General features: G+C 51.1%; 6 protein-coding genes across 6 annotated transcripts; 5 read left to right on the top strand and 1 right to left on the bottom strand.

The window, feature by feature from the left end:
* Window positions 1-198: 198 nt before the first annotated feature.
* Window positions 199-378, top strand: PHYSODRAFT_408285 (hypothetical protein; the record flags this gene model as incomplete). The annotated part of the gene is made up of 1 exon (XM_009526017.1): window positions 199-378. A coding segment is annotated over one exon (180 nt), but the record flags the coding sequence as incomplete, so codon positions are not given.
* PHYSODRAFT_388731 (hypothetical protein) lies at window positions 373-693 on the top strand (the record flags this gene model as incomplete). Its single annotated transcript, XM_009526016.1, has 1 exon — window positions 373-693. A coding segment is annotated over one exon (321 nt), but the record flags the coding sequence as incomplete, so codon positions are not given.
* A 33-nt stretch (window positions 694-726) lies between these two features.
* PHYSODRAFT_495757 (hypothetical protein) lies at window positions 727-1,332 on the top strand (the record flags this gene model as incomplete). Its single annotated transcript, XM_009526015.1, has 2 exons — window positions 727-1,152; window positions 1,231-1,332. 2 exons carry the CDS (start codon window positions 727-729, stop codon window positions 1,330-1,332), a joined length of 528 nt encoding a protein of 175 aa, XP_009524310.1.
* Window positions 1,333-3,887: 2,555 nt separating this feature from the next.
* Window positions 3,888-8,428, top strand: PHYSODRAFT_247331 (hypothetical protein; the record flags this gene model as incomplete). The annotated part of the gene is made up of 3 exons (XM_009526014.1): window positions 3,888-4,374; window positions 4,503-5,396; window positions 5,427-8,428. Coding segments are annotated over 3 exons (4,383 nt in total), but the record flags the coding sequence as incomplete, so codon positions are not given.
* Window positions 8,429-10,603: 2,175 nt separating this feature from the next.
* On the bottom strand, window positions 10,604-10,783 carry PHYSODRAFT_260636 (hypothetical protein; the record flags this gene model as incomplete). Its single annotated transcript, XM_009526013.1, has 1 exon — window positions 10,604-10,783. A coding segment is annotated over one exon (180 nt), but the record flags the coding sequence as incomplete, so codon positions are not given.
* Window positions 10,784-11,366: 583 nt separating this feature from the next.
* PHYSODRAFT_329520 (hypothetical protein) lies at window positions 11,367-11,786 on the top strand (the record flags this gene model as incomplete). Its single annotated transcript, XM_009526012.1, has 2 exons — window positions 11,367-11,579; window positions 11,649-11,786. The coding sequence occupies 2 exons, from the start codon at window positions 11,367-11,369 to the stop codon at window positions 11,784-11,786; spliced, it is 351 nt and encodes a 116-aa protein (XP_009524307.1).
* Window positions 11,787-18,357: the final 6,571 nt, after the last annotated feature.

Genomic DNA, 18,357 nt, shown 5'->3' with positions numbered 1-18,357 from the left:
GCCGTCGTTCTAGAAACCAACCGGCAGGAGCTTCGCGAAGCTGCATTCAATACACTATCGCTTTTGCATTCAACAGCACAAAAGACCACAAAGTATACTTTGGTTGCGAGCAGTTCGCAATCGATAGTCAAGTAGACCAAGATGTCGTCACGCTTCAGGCTGGATAGCGACGGCGACGCGGAGATGACGGTTCCGCCGCCCGTCTACGAGTACATCGTGCCGCCAAAGCTGGTCGACTGGGGCCAAGCATCGCTAGTGAAGTGGCGGAGGGCACGAGAGCAGTATGAGGAGAACGTGAGGGAGCGCTGCGAGTGGACGGGCGAAGATTACAAGGCCGTCGTTCGGAGTGTACGCAGTGCTATTCATCCTGACATGATGACGTTCCTCGCTACATACGAGATTGGCAAGGACAAGGCGCAGATCACGGACGAGGACATCATGAGCAAGGTCAAGGAGAGGTGCGAGACCACGAATCGCGACTATCTCGCGAATCCCTCAGCGCTTTTCGCTCAACAGCTAAAGATGGACCTGACGGTCAAGGATGTGCCTGACCGTGTGTCCAAGTATTTCCGGCAGTTCGAGAAAATCATTGCCGACAACGGCTTCCACGAGAATCTGGGCCGTGGCTCCCCGACAGACGATGACTATGTGGCACGGATGAAGCAGAGGACCAAGATTCTGGTCGATAACCTGTCGCCACCCATGCTGCGGGACGAGATCAAAGGGATGCTCGAGTTAGTCAAGTTTCGCCACATCCGCATTAACGATCAGTTACTGCACAAACTGATACTCGAACGTGCTGAGCTGCAGCAATTATTCTACAATCGTTTCCGACAAGCTGATGCTGCGCACACAACGTCTAAATCAAGTAACCGGAAGAGCGGCAAGGCTGTGTCTGTGCCGGGGAATAATCGTCGTGAAACGGTGCAACAGAGCCCGAAGGGCAGCATCCAAGCAACGCTACACGCAGGAGGCAGCGACGTTGCACGGCCCCAACAAGGTAGTCGCCCTAAAGGACGACCGCCGCCGCGCACGGGATGCCTGCATTGTAAGGGAGAACATTGGCTGCGGGATTGCCCGGTCGCCACACCTGATGAGAAGAAAGCTGCACGGGAGGCACATCAGTCCAAGAATTGGAAGGTGAAGAGAGCGGTCATTGGTAAGCAGCAGGAATGTGGGGGTGGAGCAGAAGAAGGCGCATCTCCAGCAAAAGGCAGTGATGACGAGGAGTATACAGTCCTTATTAACGGAGCTGTGGAGATATCGATGTGTCCAGACACGGGAGCAGACAAGTGCATTCTCCCGGCGGATGCAGTGATTCACTGCCAGTGAACCAGGTGCGGGCGATGGGCCACACACTTACGACTACACGCCTACTCGAACCTGAACCAGTAGAAGGAGTCGGCGGCAATGTCACATTTTGTCATGAAGCAGCGCAGATTGACGTGCAGATCCGCACACGTCTGCAGGGCCAGTGAATCTCTACAAGCTCGACTGTCTGGTGGTGGAAGGTGAAAAACAATTCCTTCTGAGCCGAAAAGTGATGAAACGACTGGGCATTGACGTGAAGCGCGCGTTCGAGCAGCTCGCAAATACCAGTATTGAGCTTAATCACGATGATTTTCCTGATGAACCTGAGGTGGGTGAAACCGTGGATGCAGAGATTGAGTTTGAGTTGGATCGCATGTGTGAGGAGGTGAAGAAGGTGCTAAGTGACTCCCAGTACAAGGACTTTCGAGATGATGTAATTATGCTCAGCAGGGAGTTCAGCAGACTGTATCGGACACGGATCGGACATGATGAGCCAGCACTGGTAAAACCCCTGGTTGTCACGCTGAAGAAGGGAGAAGAGCCTGTTCGCTGCAGCCTCGCAGATATCCTCCTGCCCAGCTTCAATTCCTCGAAGTCCACGTCGCTCAGCTGCTTGAGTTCGGGTTGGTGCGAAAAAATAATCTCAGTAAGTGGGCATCTAATGCAGTGCCAGTGCTGAAGCCCGGTAGTAGCGGAGACTTCAGGGTGACGAACAACTACATCAAGATCAACAACAAGACAGTGCCAATTGCGGGTACCATGCCGCACTTCTCGATTATTTTGAAGTTCGTCTCGGGCATGAAGTTCATTGCCAAGTTCGATATGTTCAAGGGATTCTGGCAGATCATGCTCGCGGAGGAGTGCCAGGAGATGTTCAGCTTTATGACACATGATGGTGTCTACACGCCACTACGTGTCCCGCAAGGAGCGACAGATTCCGCCTTACATTTCCAGAATCAGATGCAGACAGTATATAAGCCACTGCTGTACAAAGGAGCTCTCATCTGGATTGATGACATTATTGTCTACGGCCGGACGGAGGAAGAGTTTCTGGCGAACCTGAGACTGTTCTATGAGTTGACGGCCAAGCATCACCTGAAATTGAACGCGAAGAAGAGTGTGCTGATGGCGTTTGAGGTGTCATAATGCGGCCGGATCATCGATGGCCAAGGCATCCGGCAGGACCCGGAGCGACTGTCGGCTCTAGTGTCGTTGCCATTGCCTCAAACGGCAGCCGACCTCCAGCGTTTTCTGTGTGCATGCAACTGGATTCGAGACAGCGTGATTGACTTTGCACGAGTCTTTGAGCCGATGCAGTCGAAGCTCAATGGAGCGCTGGTGAACCGCAGCAGAAACAAGCACTCAGCAAGAGCAACGGGGACTTCCCCATTAAGGAACGGACTGGTGTCTGGTTCAAGTTGGATTGCACGACCGGTAGTAAATATTCCCAGTTTCGTGAGTCGAGTTGAAATTCGAGCAGGAGTACACGAACGACCTGAAGTATATCCCGATTCAAGCGCTCCACTGTGCCGTTAAGCCAGGGCGAATAAACAGGAACAAATCGCTGCTCAGCCCCTAGCCTGCTCTTGAGATCGCCCATGAGAGTGTTGCGGAAGTGCGATCCGTTATCCGACATCCACGTCTCTGGCAATCCGAATCGTTTGTACCAGTCGAGTACTGCCGTGGCGGCTACTAGCCCGTCGTCACTCTGACATGCCACGAGCTCACAGTAATGGGACAGATCATCCTTTAGGACAAGCAAGTACTGTGACTCGCCGTAGCTGTCCCCCATGGACAGGAAGTCCATATGCAGCAATTCGTTCCGCCGAGTCGCCGTGTGTGTGCTATTCCACGGACGCTGAATTAGCATCCCGCCCTTGACATGCTTGCACAACAAACAGTCAGCCAAAAATCGTTCGACACGGTTCCGGATGTCTGCTATCACGAACTCATCGCTGAGTAATTGTAGCATAGCGTCCGCTCCGCGGTGTGCTCGTACGCCACAGTGAGTGTATCTGATTGGTTGAAAGGTAAGCCAATAGGAGGTCACTGTAGGTACGACTCACCGTAGGTATAGTGAAACCAAGTTAAAATAGATATGCAGATGTAGGGCGGCTGTGGAGGCTTCGCGAAGCTTCCATCCGCCTGAACTGCGGGGGCGGCACTCTTAGTTCCGCACGCCCTCCCCAAGACAGCACTTCTTCCTGTTAAACTGGTAGCACTTGTTGGTCCCAGCAACCTGACTACAAGAAGCCCATGCCGACGAACGCCCAGCTACGAGCCGAGATCGACCGGCTGAATCAAGCGATGGCAGAGCGCACGCGAGTGCCCACCAATCTGCTAAGTTCACCGGCAAGCGGGGGGGGAGACGTTCGCGAATGGCTGTTCCAGATCGAAAACGCCTGTCGCATCAACGGAATCCAAATCGAAGACGCGAGCGCGCGTCTGCCGGGTATCGCCGGGTCGGCGATGGAAAGCCGGCCTCAGGATGGTTCCTGCACTGGTCATCGACGACGAGAAGTGAGGAGCACACGTGGGGGATTTTCCGTGAGCATGTGCTCCAACACTTGGAAGCTTCGAACTACCAGGCCGTCTTGCGAGAAAAGCTGCAGCGACTCAAGCAAACGGCGGACATCGAGACCTACAACGGCGAGTACTCTGCTCTTATCTTCCGAGTTGAGGGCATGAGTGTACTTGACCAGGTACTAAGCTACGCAAACGGTGTCAAGCCTCGTACCCGTAGCTACGTCAAGCTCGAGAACCCAGAGACGCTGAGCGCGGCTATGGATCTGGCGATCAAGTACGAAGTTACGCACTTTGTGGACGACGTGCGCGACCGCCAGTCCCGCCAAGACAAGAGGAAGATCTTCGCTGATCAAGCTCCCAAGCAAGACAAGCCATTCAAAGGGAAACCTTTCCGCGGCAAGGGACGGTTCAAGCCGAGGTCTGACTCCAAGCGTACTGAAGGCCGCACCTGCTATCACCGCAAGAAGCCTGACCCCATCAAGGCCAACTGCTTCCTCTGGAAGAAGGAGCAAGAGAAGCAGGGAAACGAGCAACCACGTCAGTGAATGAGGGTCCTGGCGTGGGCGTGAGCGTAACCGGGACACCAAAGATTGAGAATATCAGCTTGAACGTTCTGTGCGAAAACCCTCTGGTCTACAAGTCACGTCCACTGTTCTCCGTAACAGGTGAAATCAGTGTTGATGACAAGTGTCTCGCGACACGAAGCATGTTGTTGGACTGTGGAGCCACCACGATCTACGTATCCAAGCGTTGGGTCGAGGAGCACCAGCTTCAGACAACCAAGTTCAGCGACAAGAACATTCGTGTCAAGCTGGGAGACAACCAAATTGTCGAGGCGGAGCTTGAAATTCTGCTGATAGAGATTCTGGTCTCGAGGCTGGACGACGCCTACAAGTGTGTGGCAGTCGTCTACCCGATTCCAGACGAATTCGATTGCATTCTTGGAATACCATTCTTCGAAGACATGCAACCACATATTGACTGGAGAGGTCGACGAATCGAAAGAACGAGAACGAGGACTCTGCACTGGAAGCGAACAGGGAAGACCTGTGAGCCGATCGAGGAAGGCGGACCGGTGATTACCTCCGGGCTTCGGAGATCTGTCGAGGCGAAAGGCCTGTCGGCGAAAAGACCCGATTCCTGTCGAGGTGCCGCGCTGGAAACGGATGTGAAGCTCACGGTTGAAGCTGTTGGTGACGCAGTGCAGAAGAAATCCCCAAGTGTTGTCCGCGGACGACATGATGACGCGCAAGCTGGCAAGAGTTCAGCTGGAGACGACGACGTTGCGACGTCTGAGCGCGAGTGTACTGTAGTCGAGGCTGATGGAAGCAGCAGTACCAGGGGTGGAGACAACGCCGTGGAGAAGATGTTCACAATGGGAGTTGTCGACGAGAGTGGTATACAGACCAAATACATCACGCGCAAGAAGTTGCGGAAGTTCCTGAGAATCAAGACCAAGACGAGCGACGAGCCTGACTTCATGTTGGTGCTATCGAACGAGACGATCAAGCAAGTTGCACGTTCACTGCAACGCCGAGATCAGCCCGACAACGTTGGGAGTGCGAAAGCACAACGCTATCTGTAGACAGACTGGGACACCTTCCGAGAGAATCCAGCTTTCAATCTTCTCATGGAGTATAAGGACAACGTGTTTCGTCCAGAACTACCCGAAGGTTTACCAGAGAAGCGTGACATCGAACACTGGATCGATGTGAAGGATCCAAATATGGCGATGTACCGGCAGCAGTGGCGACAGTCGCCGGAGCAGCAGCGTGAAATCGTGCGCTGGGTCGAAGACATGGTGAAGAAGAAGCTCATTCGACCAAGCATCAGTCCCCACGCAGCCCCAACATTCTGTGTCCGGAAACCAGTTGGCTGGAGAATTGTTCACGACTACCGGTACTTGAATTCGAACACCGTGCGTCAAAGTATCCCGATGACGAGGAAGGAAGACATCCTTGACACCATGTCCGGTGCGTACTGGTTCTCCACGATGGACCTGATGTCCGCGTACTACCAAGTGCGCATGCGGGAAGAAGACATCAAGTTTACCGCATTCCAAGCGCCGAACGGTCTCTGGGAGTATCTCGTTCTTCCAATGGGAATTTGCAACGCGCCAGCAACGATGCACAGATTGACATCGAAGCTCTTTCGAGACTTGAAGAACACGAAGTCGTTCTACGATGACATCTATGTTTTCACCAAGTCACCGAAGATCGAGGACCATCTGGACGCACTGCGGAAAACACTTGACATCTTGCGTGATAACAAGTTGTACGTCAAGCTGTCCAAGTGTGGCTTCTGCTCCGACGAGATCCCGTGTCTCGGAGATTTCGTAGGGCGAAATGGAGTTCGGATGGATCCAGACAAGGTGCAGACCATCAAGGACTGGCCTGTACCACGGACGCAAGAAGAGCTTCACAGCTTCCTTGGCTTGACAGGTTACGTCCAGCGATTCTGTCCAGAGTACGCATCTCTGACAGCCTCCATGTTTGCGCTCTTGAAGAAGAAGAACAAGCGGAACGCCAAGATTCATCTCAGCGACGAGCAGCTGAAGAACTTCAAGGAGTTGAAGCGGCGACTGTGCAACCAGCCAGTATTGCACTTGCCGGATTTCAGCAGCCCCATGCATCTGCGTACCGACGCAAGCAAGTTTGCTGTCGGTGGAGTCCTTTTTCAAGTGGTGGACGGAGTTGAGCGCCCGATAGCGTACACAAACCGGAAGATGGAGTCGGTGGAGCTCAACTATCCGACTCAGCAGCAGGCGATCGTTCATGCGCTGGCAGCGTTTCGGATCTACTGCCTGGACAAACCACCCATCGTCGAGACAGATCACAAAAGTCTCGAAGGACTGTTCACCCAGAAGATGGCCAACCGTCGACTCTCTCGCTGGTACGACATCCTTGCGGAATACCAGCCGACGTTCTCGTACCTTCCCGGTGCGAAGAATGGCATCGCAGACGCGTTAAGTCGAAGGTCAGACTTTCAACTGGAGACGAAGTTCTTCCACGACTTACGGGTGACCAGCTTCGACGGCACATCCTTCAGCCTCGCGATCAGCGAAGTAACGGGTGACTCGGAGCTGATTACGCGCATCAAGAAAGCGTACAAGAAAGATCGTGATGTCCAAGCAATCTTGACAGCAATCAAGCGACGCAAATCCGACTCAAAACCAAAGCGCGAACACCAGCAGCACAAGAAATACCGCTGCTACTCCGAAGCGAACGGGTTACTGTGGTATCAAACGCCTGCAGATGACGCTCCACGGATTGTCGTGCCCAACGATGTGAAGTTGCGACAGACAATTATCAGCGAGTGTCACGACACCAACTACGGAGGCCATCCCGGTGCGGAACGTACGTACTTGACACTGGCGCGCCATTGGTACTGGTCAAAGATGTTGAAGTCCATCCAGAAGTTTGTCGCCGGCTGCGAGCCTTGTCGGAGGAACAAGCCGCGGTTGACGAAACCTCCTGGGTTGCTCGAGCCACTCAGTATTCCAGACGAGCGTTGGAGATCCATCTCCATGGATTTCATCACTGATCTGCCGCGAACGGAGCGGGGCGTCGACTCTATCTGGGTCGTCGTCGATCGGTTGACCAAGCGGTGTCATTTCGTGCCAACCACCAAGAAGGTGAACGCCGAAGGTGTTGCTCGACTCTTCATCGACAACATCTGGAAGTTACACGGCATGCCGACGAATATCGTCTCCGACCGCGACAGGAAGTTCGTGTCCGCCTTCTGGCAGCATGTCTTCAAGTCCATCGGGACAAGGCTAAGCATGACCGTTGCACATCGCGCTCAAGGTGACGGACAAATGGAGCGCATGAACCGAACCTTGGAAGAGTATCTTCGGTGCTTCGTCGGTCCACTTCAAGATGATTGGGACGTCCATCTCGCCAACGCTGAGTTCGCTGTCAACTCAACTGTCAACTCCAGCACGAAGCTTGCGCCGTTCGAAGCCGATCTGGGCTACATTCCGCTGAATCCACTTCAACTTGCATCCGAGCAACTTGAGAGTGTCCCCAAGAGTCGCCGCGGAGCAGAGTTTCACGAGCGACAGGCGGCGATTCTCTTACGCTGTCGCGAAGCGTTAGCTCAGGCCCAAGAACGGATGCGCGACGTCTACGACCGAAACCGTGTTGAGCAGATCTTCGAAGTTGGTGACAGGGTATACTTGAGCACGCAGAATCTGAACCCGAAGCACTCCGGCTTGCCCAACTCCACCAAGTTCGGACCCAAGTGGATCGGCCCGTACACCGTGGTGCGGAAGATTCATAACCACGCGTACGAGCTCAACATCCAGGCTGGCAACAAACTGCATCCCGTCTTCAACACTGCGTCATTGAAGCCGTACAAGGAGCTGACTCGCTTGTCGAGGCCAAGCGACGTAATCTTAGCGGACGGCAGCATTGGCCAGATCGTCAAGGCATTACGTGGAAAGCGAACGCGAAAACGGCGGATCCAATATCTTGTGGAGTGGGTGGGCGAGGAGAAACAAACCTGGGAACCAGTGGAGAACTTGTCACAAGTCCCAGATCTCATCGCGGAATTTGAATCTGCAAGGCGAAAGAAGCGTCGAAAACGGTGAAGCAGGATCAGCTGAAGGGGGGCTCAAAGGCCTACATGTATTCCCGTATTACATCCCCTCTTGTTGCAGAACCTGCTGCTTCATGCGCTTCTCCCGCTTTTTCTGCGTCTTCGACTTGCGCTTGCCGTGGCGACACTTGTATCCTGGTTGCAGCTCCACTTGCGCCATCCATTTCACGTGCTGAATTCACTGCTGGTAACTCAGAGGAAGAACGTCCACCGGCGGGTTCTTGCGGGCATTGAAATTGTCAAGAGCCAGAAGTTGCTTCTCCGGACCACGGTTAACCACGACAAAGCAGTGCCCGACATCATTGCGGCCAGCGCTGACGACGTAAACACCGGGTGCTTGTTTGCGGCAAACACCTTGGAGCGTCGTGATGTTGGCACTTGACTCTGGAAGAGCGTTTCGGAGAGGACGTCGCACACTCTTGCGCTGCAGAACTTTGAAGAACTCCGTCACGTCGTCGCGAGACACACCGTACTGGATGGCTTCAGGTCGCGTGTCTTCATACGCATCCCACATCTCCATTGTGACTAGATCCGGCTGTCCGAGATAGTACAAGGCCGAGCGAGAAGCATCCATGAAACAAGTACCAGCCTCCGACGCGGAATCACGCTCCGAGTACCAATAACAGAAGATGCGCTTGTCTCCCGATTCCTTCCAAGCGTCCACCATCCTCATCATGTAGCGCGTCGACGGTTTGTCGAGCTGCTCCATCCAGACCCAGCTTAGCTGTAGCGGATTGCCTTCCCATTCCACCAAGTAGCAACGGTGCGGAGCCTTGCCCCTGACATCCAAGGCACGGACGATGTCAACTTCAGTGTTGTAATCCCAAGGCTTCTTCGGGTCGTAGTGGTTCTTGCGGTTGTTCGACGGGTGCTTTTTGGGCGCCGGAGGAAGCGGCATCGGATGCCACGTCGAAGTCTCGTCACCGCGACGCAAGCGCGAGCGGTCAACCTGAGGCAGGCCTTCATCGTCGTCACTATCATCGAAAAGCCCGGATCCATCTTCAGGCGAGGCCTCAAAGGTCGCCCCAAGCGCAGGCTCAGCAGCTATCGCCTCCTCGACAGACAACCTTTCCACATCGAGCATGAAGATCAACTCCTGGAGGCGCGTAGGTGGAGAAAAACCACCAGCCGAAGCTACAACCTCACGCGGCGCTGGCGACGCAGGCGGCGGCGCCGGGGACGCCGAGCCCGAATCTGGAGAGCCAAGACCGGGAGAGCGACTGGTGAGCTCTAATTCTTCCCACACACGCACCAACTCTTCGTCAAGACCGGAGTCAGCATCGCTGTCTTCACCAGCAGCGGCCACAACATCGACAATCTGCGCGAGCACGGCGGCGCATTCAGAGTCTGCCGGCGCGGCCGGCGTGGCGGCGCCAGGCGGAAGCATGGACGGACCATCGATTTGCGGTCGCCAGAGGCGACGCAGACGGCGGAGCCTCAACATCATGATCAGCCGTCGCTGGAGGCGAGGCAGAACGCGCGGAAGCAGGAGACTGCATTCCGGCAGCAGTAGAAACCGCTTGCGACACAACCATCAGCCCAAGGAACCAATCCAAGCCTCCAACAACCAGGCCGAGGCGAAGGAGAAGCGAGGTCGGACTAATTCCTCAGGCGACAGCCGGAAGCGTCGCGGTTCTCTGTCTTTTTCGGGAATGACAAGTCGGAAGGGCGCGCAGCCAGAGAAGGGGTGAGTGTATCTGATTGGTAGAAAGGTAAGCCAATAGGAGGTCACTGTAGGTACGACTCACCGTAGGTATAGTGAAACCAAGTTAAATTAGATATGCAGATGTAGGGCGGCTGTGGAGGCTTCGCGAAGCTTCCATCCGCCTGAACTGCGGGGGCGGCACTCTTAGTTCCGCACGCCCTCCCCCAAGACAGCACTTCTTCCTGTTAAAGTGAGCAATAATCATCACACGCGTAACGAGACCCTCATCACTGGATGGCAGCCATATTTTACCGCCTGCAGTCCAAATACCATTCCCGTCCTGCTCAAATCCTGGACCTGGCTTATCTGCGGCGGTCTGTGACTTCTTGACCGACTCCAATGTTGGCACTCGAACTGCTCGTCCTGCAGTGGTCGCAGCCTCGAAAGTGTCGTCCCATTACCCACCCGTGCTGCCTTCACCTGAACGATTCCTCGCTGTGGTGGCTGTCCCTGCGGCGTCCACCGCGATACTATATCCGCCCACAGGTTCCGTTCGCCGTCGATATGCTCAATCGTGTATCGCAAACACGAAATGCGCAGTGCCCACCGGAGTAACTTGCCTCGGGTGTGCTTGTTGACGTCTTCTAAAGGCGAGAAAATCTGAATCAAATTAGAATGGTCTAGAAAGCTTTGAACCCTCCTTCTCTCTCCAGGATGTAATCCAATGAGATACACGCTCGAACCACGGGGTAGGCTTCCTTCTCGACGACTGACCAGTGCACTTGTGCTCCTCTAAAGACACCACCTTGGCAAATCAAAAGTTCATGGGCTTGTTCTTCAACTGGAACTCCATCTCTCCAATCTCGAACCTGGGTCAGGATAATTGACCACCCGTAGTCACTGGCGTCAGTCAGCAGACAAATTGTTGCCTTATCTTCGGGAAAATAGAGTTTGGCCGAGTTTGCAATACTCTGGAGCGCTTGCGAGTATGCACCTCGTTCACCATCAGACCAAGTGAGAAGTTTTCACCGGGCTGGACCGTGAGCCCATCGTGAGCGTAGTCCTGAAGCCAAGAGCGGGTTCGACAGCGCATGAAGTAGCGCAAGGGGACCTACATCAATACGAGGATCAGCTAGACTCACTGCGCAACAGTCTACGCGAACTCCATGCAGAAGTAGTTGACGCGAAGAAGCAGCGCCGACTACGACAACAAGCAGCGAAGAAGGGCCGGGAATGTGCATTTTCAGTCGGCGACTTTGTGTTGTGGTCGAGAGCAGACCTACGGATGTCGGGGAAGAAGCTGATGGTCCGGTGGGTCGGACCGTTCCGGATTGTCCAAGAGCTCCCTACCAGCTACATGATAGAGCACCTGCTAACTGGTGAGCAGTTCGACGTTCATGCCATCAGACTAAAGCACTACGCGGACGGAACGCTCGATGTCACCGAAGAGCTCAAGCACCATGTCGCTCTCCAAGGGATAAAGCTGGGCGTCCGAGCAGTACGAGATGGGCGGTATAACCGCCAGGCAAAGAAATGGCAGTTGCTCGTGAGCTGACAAGGACTGGAGGACACGGAGGACTCATGGGAAGAGTTCGGTGGTATCTTCAATGCAGTACCAGAAATCGTCGATCGGTACGTCGACACTTGCTCGGACACCAAGCTCAAGAAATACCGCAAGACGTTGCAAGACGGCAACAGAGCATAATCAAGTCTTCGGGGGCTGTGTGGAGTAGTTTCAGACTTGAATCCACAACGGACGCAGGATCTACAACGGACGCAGGATCTACAACGGACGTATGGCGATCCTTGCCAGGAGTCGCCGTGCTAGCAGTCGTTCTAGAAACCAACCGGCAGGAGCTTCGCGAAGCTGCATTCAATACACTATCGCTTTTGCATTCAACAGCAAAAAAGACCACAGGCCACCGTGTCTTGCAGGAACTTCCTCGCGGCGTTGTCGTACAGCGCGCGGTCCTCGGGCGAGAGTTTGATCTTCGGACACCGATCAGGGCCGAACATGGATATTGTACTGCCCGATACGAGCTTTTGTTCCTTTGCAGCAAATTGCGTTGTGACTCAAAGCACAGGGTGCTTGAGCCATGGCTGGGCTCCAACATCAAAATCATACTTGGGCGTGTCTACGTCAGCGCGACATTGAACCCCTATTTGCTGTAACTGTACTGGAAGAACATTGCAGGTTTGACAGGTTTCCGGATTCCGGTCCGGAATTACAGATAACGACGGAAAAATACGCTCCACCAAAAAATACGCCATGCGACAAATCCAGATGACTGATCCGATACAAATAGTCACATGTATTTATAGCCAATGAGGTTCTCCTAAAATAATGGTTGGAGTAGCTCTGCGAGCCTATAAACACCTCATCGATGTGGGAATGTGCATCTAAGCATACGTTTGTTTATACCCAAGGCACTAAGTTACCATCAGACTAACGCTCTGTCAATGTTGCTATTATTGTATGCCAGAATTGGTTCTTTTTAAGCATAGACTGGCCTGAGCACTGAGAAAGCGCACAAGAACCCGTCATGTATATTGATTGTTGGGGACGAAGTCCCCCCCGTATAATCATGAGACTCCGTTTTATGGAGTTTTTACGTCTCTTATATACACTCCGCTTTACTTTTTACATTAATTCTGCGAATGGGTTAGGGTCACAATTTAGAATCGCTCACACGGGGACCAAAAAATGAAAAAACTACCTCGGTTAAACAACATTTGGTTGCTTATCGAAAGGTGGTACCGGCACGGATTTTTCTGAGCTGAACCGACGTCACTATCTTTAGATGCCATAAAACCAGAGGGTCGAAGTTATGAAACAGCAAATTCGACCGTTAGTATGGAGGACATCAGAAATAGACTTAAGCGTGACATTTTACCCTTATTTGGACCCGCTTAGGACCCTTTATTAAGCCTATTTGCCTTTCAAACCTTATGCTGTCGTAAGAAGGGTCGCTCTGCGGCCGTTGGTAAGAAGTCTGCGGCCCTTCTCGATCGCTTGACCAGCGCACAACAGAGAGTCCAAGCATCAACAAGCAGAGCCTCAAGGAAGCGCCAACGCTACGCCAAGTAGCAAGCAGCTTTGCATGCTGAGGACCGGGTACTGTCGAGCAGCAACTTCTCTAAATTACATTGATGGCTATGCGCGGATGACGAGCTGGACGATGAGCTGGGGTGTACGAGCCGGAGTCCGTGTCGGTGCTTCTTGGTAACAACAATGGCTCTCTTTTGTCCCGTTCGAGCTCGCCTGCTACTTCGCTTTGAAGAAATCAGACAGCTCCAAGTCCTTCCTGCACGCTAAAGGCGCCGATTATTTGCTCCTTTCTAGTCTGCGTTAATTCATTCATTGCGTTGCTCATGAAAAGATGTTTGACTAAGCAAATGCATTAGCCCACTCAATTACAGTTCTGTTGGGTCGATCTCGGGCGTCACAGCTCTGCTTTGATACCCTACATGCATGTGTGAAGGTACGATATCGGGCTCAACTACATTATTTTGAGCTAGTTATCGTTCATTAGATATGTTTCCATATTGCGCTTAACGTGCATGAGGTTATCTACCTACGCGTGCAGACTAACAGCTTTGAACAGCCGTGCATGTCATAGTCGCGGCAGCAACATTGGCCATTGCGGCTGGGTGTAGATGACATCTGGAGGAAGAATTTCAACATGGATCGCGAAAGGTTACAGGAATAATTCGCTCGTATTTTCACTCTGAACATGAACACACCACGAAATTGAAACATCGAAAGTTAACCCCTTATTCACTTTTCATTGTGCCAGTGTGCACATTCTGCTATTACACTTACCTAAGTAAGTAAAATACAAGTGTTCTGGCATTCGAACCACAGGTCAGGTGTATCAGTCTACCGTTAATAACAACGTATGAATGGTACTTATGTTGTTTGCAAAATAGCCAGCAAATCGGGGAGCGTGAAAGGGGACATAAAGCGCTAGAATTTGCAAGCGACTCAAATTCCTCAAGTGGGGACGTCGTCCAAAACTCTGTGGTCAGCATAGTTTTGGGGGTCGACCCCTAAAACAACATGAGCGTAGCGACCGTGATGCTCCGCTAGTTATTGTAGAATGAAACAATAGGTTTTGTCTAAGAGAACTGCTTCTCCGCAGCTTTTAAAGCTGTCGAGCTCAATAACCACAAACAATATGGACTTTCTTTTGTGAGATCACTTGTCCTTCTATACATAATCGACCCTTTTCTAGAACGCAAATAATGCTTTCGGCCAATCAGCGTGAGTGGCGTATTTTTTAGTAGCCTCCGGCTTACTATGGAGGATGATGGTCAGCGATGGCGCATTTTTCCGTGGTCATCTGTACTGATAGCGTGAATTATTGTGCTTTGCAATGATTTTGGCAATATGAGGCGAGATTTGCTGTATTTATAGCGACCACCTGCTAGATTTACGATAAATCGAGGTGCATACTTGGGTGGAGGCCTAGAACTACGCTAAAAGCACCACAATTCTGTCGGCTTTTATCCACAAGCACCTAGATACACGGCAATTATGCATAGAGGTTGGACGTGCTGGTGATCATGGACGGTGGTGTACTGGCCCAATGCATGGCTGCTGACAGGCTGTCCCAAGTCGATATATATGTATATATGAGGAGGTGGATTTATGCATAATTTTAACAGGTCGTGTATCTTTTTTCACACATATTTGCTTTGCCTTATTTAGCGTCTAAAATGGTGGGCAAAATCATTGCAAAGCACAATACGAGTTAACGATATTCGGGCAAGCACAGTACTAAGTACTCGTTTGTGGCTTGCATGGGAATGCAGCATTCTCCGTGTCGGTGGCAGTTCAGCGGGCACGAATCACGGTTCGTAATACTGTACACGGCCCCTATCTTGTTTTCAAGATCCTTCAATTGGTACATATTTAAGTGGTACTTAGTACTATTTTGTAGCATGCCCCCATCGCCCACATTCGTGAAAGTGTCTACTTACTTTTAAGTAGTAGTACAGCATGGACCAGAGAAAGGACCAACGTGCGAGGTCGCGTAAACCCGCGCGGGGTGCCGGGCCGCGCGGTATTTGCGGAGGCGGGCCCAGCGCCGAGTATTCCGGCGGGCCGAGCACTGTACTCGCCAGGCGAGAGAATCTTTTTATCGCAGGAGCGCAGCGGAGCAAAGCCATAATCCCTTACAAAAATCAAGATGTAGGATTTTGCTATGCTGGTACTAAAACTATAGCCTCTGCCCACATTCGTGGCTGTGCAGCCGCGGCATCTACAGTGCCGTCCATATATGGTATGAACACCTCGATCTACTGCACGGTATCACGTGTAAAGCGACCGGCGTCGGACACTACAGTTGTAAGTAACAGTGGTAGGAAGTCGATCACCAGGCTTGCAATTAAGGTTACAGTATTGCTGTTCTCGTCGTGAGATTAAATATATGTTCTTTTAAGAACATGTACATGGGGAAATGGTTGGTTTACCCGTCACGTTTTGATCCCGGAGCTGTAGAGACACACTGGCGACACATAAAAACACTCACGCCAATCAGCGTCCACTTATTCATTCTGACGTACCACGGATACTGGGTCGTCTTCGACTTGCTGGGAACACCAGTGGTATAAAACGCTGGTGATGGTACCGGTGCTAATTGCCATGATAAGGGAGAACTGTGGCCCGCGTGATTCAAGGGCGTGGCCCCTGCGGGGCCACACCCATGAATATCGCGCGTACCGCAGTTCACTTTATGAAGCTGGTGCATGGGTCTGTTGACGTGCATTTCCTGCCTCAGTCTGCCTTGCTGAAAGCTGCCGTTGAACCTGCTCGGTCGACATCCTTCTGGCTTGTGTAGCACGAAGGTCGCGCCAGGTTACGCTTACGCGTCTAATTAATCCGTTGGGAGCTGTCCACCCCCTCATTCTTCGGGAGTTCCCAGTATAATCCTATTTGGTCTGCGATAGCAGCACTAACGTTGCTTCCTATCCCAGTATAATTTTGTGGACTACATTAAACCCTAATGGCGATAGTACGGTGGAACAGAGAAGCAAGAGTTCGTGACTACGTACAGTCCGGGATTTTCAAAACATTCATAAATTGTGCCTTTAGCTGTTTTACACGTCCGATTTACCAAAACAACTGAAAAGCACAATAGAAGCGAACATTAAACAAATTATTGATTTGTATAGAAAGAGGCACATGAAATTTAGAATTACTAAATATTAATAATACGAAGGGCACATATAATCACTAAATTGATATTTTACTACTTAGTAGCCGCAGTCATCTGCACATTTAGCTGGTTAGTTTAACTTTAATAAATGAAAATTAGAAAATGAGACTCTTAAGTTAAAAAAGGTAAACATATTTTCTTAACTATTTTAATAATTTAATTAATTTATTAAACCAATAGATATATGTTGAGCGTTAAGACGAAATAAATTGCTCAGTCCACTACTTTTTAAACTTATTTATAGTAAATATGTTTATTAGTATTGTCGTTACGAAATAAATGGCTAAACCAAAAAATAAATGTGATATAATTATTAAAAATTATATCATATCCACCACATTATTAGAAATATACGACATATATTTTTATGATTAGAATAAATTGATTATCTAATATCAAGTAGAGGCTTGAAAAGCAATGGAATTTGATCTCAGTTGTCAGTTGTTGACAACAATGCTTCCATGCAACCATTGCTTGTGTTCAATGCGTTTTTTTCTCGGTATTCCAAACATTTTATAATGGCATCCCGTCCTATCCGCGAGTGCCTTATGAAATTAGGACGACGTTTAAGTCTAATCCAGTACTGAAGGAGTCTAAATCTTTGAATCTCCATAGCTGCTATTTTAGTACATGTCTGTTGAAATGATGGTAACGTATTGTGAAAACCGCTTCATTTGCCTATTTTGCTCGTAAATCGATTGATTAGCACTATGATTTTGCTCGATCGATTTGTAAATCGATCGCGCCCTGCGATGCATATGCGAGTGGATGAGCAGATTAGGCGATCGTTTTATGGAAGCCAAGTGATATAGCCACGCTTGGAGCAGAATGCCCACCTTTTACTGGGCAAGTGCATGAAGATCACGATCGATTTCATCCCTGATTTGTACTCTGATTAATTAGGAAGATGAGATCTAATAAGGGGTTGTTACAGATGGGCGTTTTAGCCGATTCTCACAATAACAGTAGTATTTAAAAAAACCGTCACCAGGAATGACCCAGTATGGTTCCCGACTGTGCACAAGATCCGCATCAACTTTGCCTACCTGTATGTAGGTAGGTACCTGTTGCAGTGCGACCCGCGAACTGTGCGTAGCTATTTGACGCAATTGCGATGCACCGATGAACCGTGCGTAGATACTTGTGCAACTGCGACAGTCCGGAGGCGGCTGCTACAATAGCGCGCAGCTTGACGACCTGAACATTTCACGGTCACTGAACTATGCGTACCAAACCAGTACGTAGGCAGACCGCGTCAGCGAAATGATCAGTTCAGTGAGCTGATATCAGCTCACTGAACTGTGCGTAGGTACCAGTGCACAGGCACTGTAAACGTGAATGTACACGTTCAACACAGAAATAAAATGCCTGCACACTAGGGACTTCGAATCGATCATAGAAATCTGCACTTTAGGTAAGTGATCAAGGATTAAGGGATCGAGGAATACATCGTGTCGTGTGGTGTGTGTGTGTGTTGGGCTAGCATGCTGTGAGTTTTAGTCAAAACTTTACTTCGCGGTGTACTTATAACTAATTAGCTATCGATCAGCCAGCCAATCAGCCAGCCATCACTGCACTTGAAGTCTTACTGATGGTTGGTCGTGACGCTGTTAAGGCAGCAACTGATTGGTATTCGGTGTCACGCTGGCCCCGCCCCGAGTTGTGCTGAGTACTGCGAATGAATCGATTGTCTCTGGTGCTGAGCTGACATCAAGACTTGAAAGCAACGGATCGCGACGGGATTAACATGTTTGTCGTTCAAGAGGTCCACGCATGGGTCACAGCACTCACAACACAATTTGCTGCGGAAGAAAGTATCAATAAAAACAGTATTTCCATAGCCATGGTCGGCCCCGACCGGTGTCCGCAGATCAAACTCTCCTCCGAAGATTGCGCGCTGTACGACAAGGTCGCCGTAAAGCTCGTGTGGAACACATTGTCAGAGTCCGCTAAGTTCAACGCCGATCCACAGCACTGGATCTTCGTAAAGCGGCGCAACCATGTCAGCATCTTCAGCAGTGTGCCTAGTTCAGCGAACGAGTCGGCCATCACCAT

The sequence above is a fragment of the Phytophthora sojae genome (assembly GCF_000149755.1).
Source record: "Phytophthora sojae unplaced genomic scaffold PHYSOscaffold_3, whole genome shotgun sequence".
NCBI classification, from domain to species: Eukaryota; Oomycota; class Peronosporomycetes; order Peronosporales; family Peronosporaceae; genus Phytophthora; species Phytophthora sojae.
The sequence above is the reverse complement of the archived record's forward strand: the minus strand, read 5'-3'. Positions and strand labels throughout refer to the sequence as shown.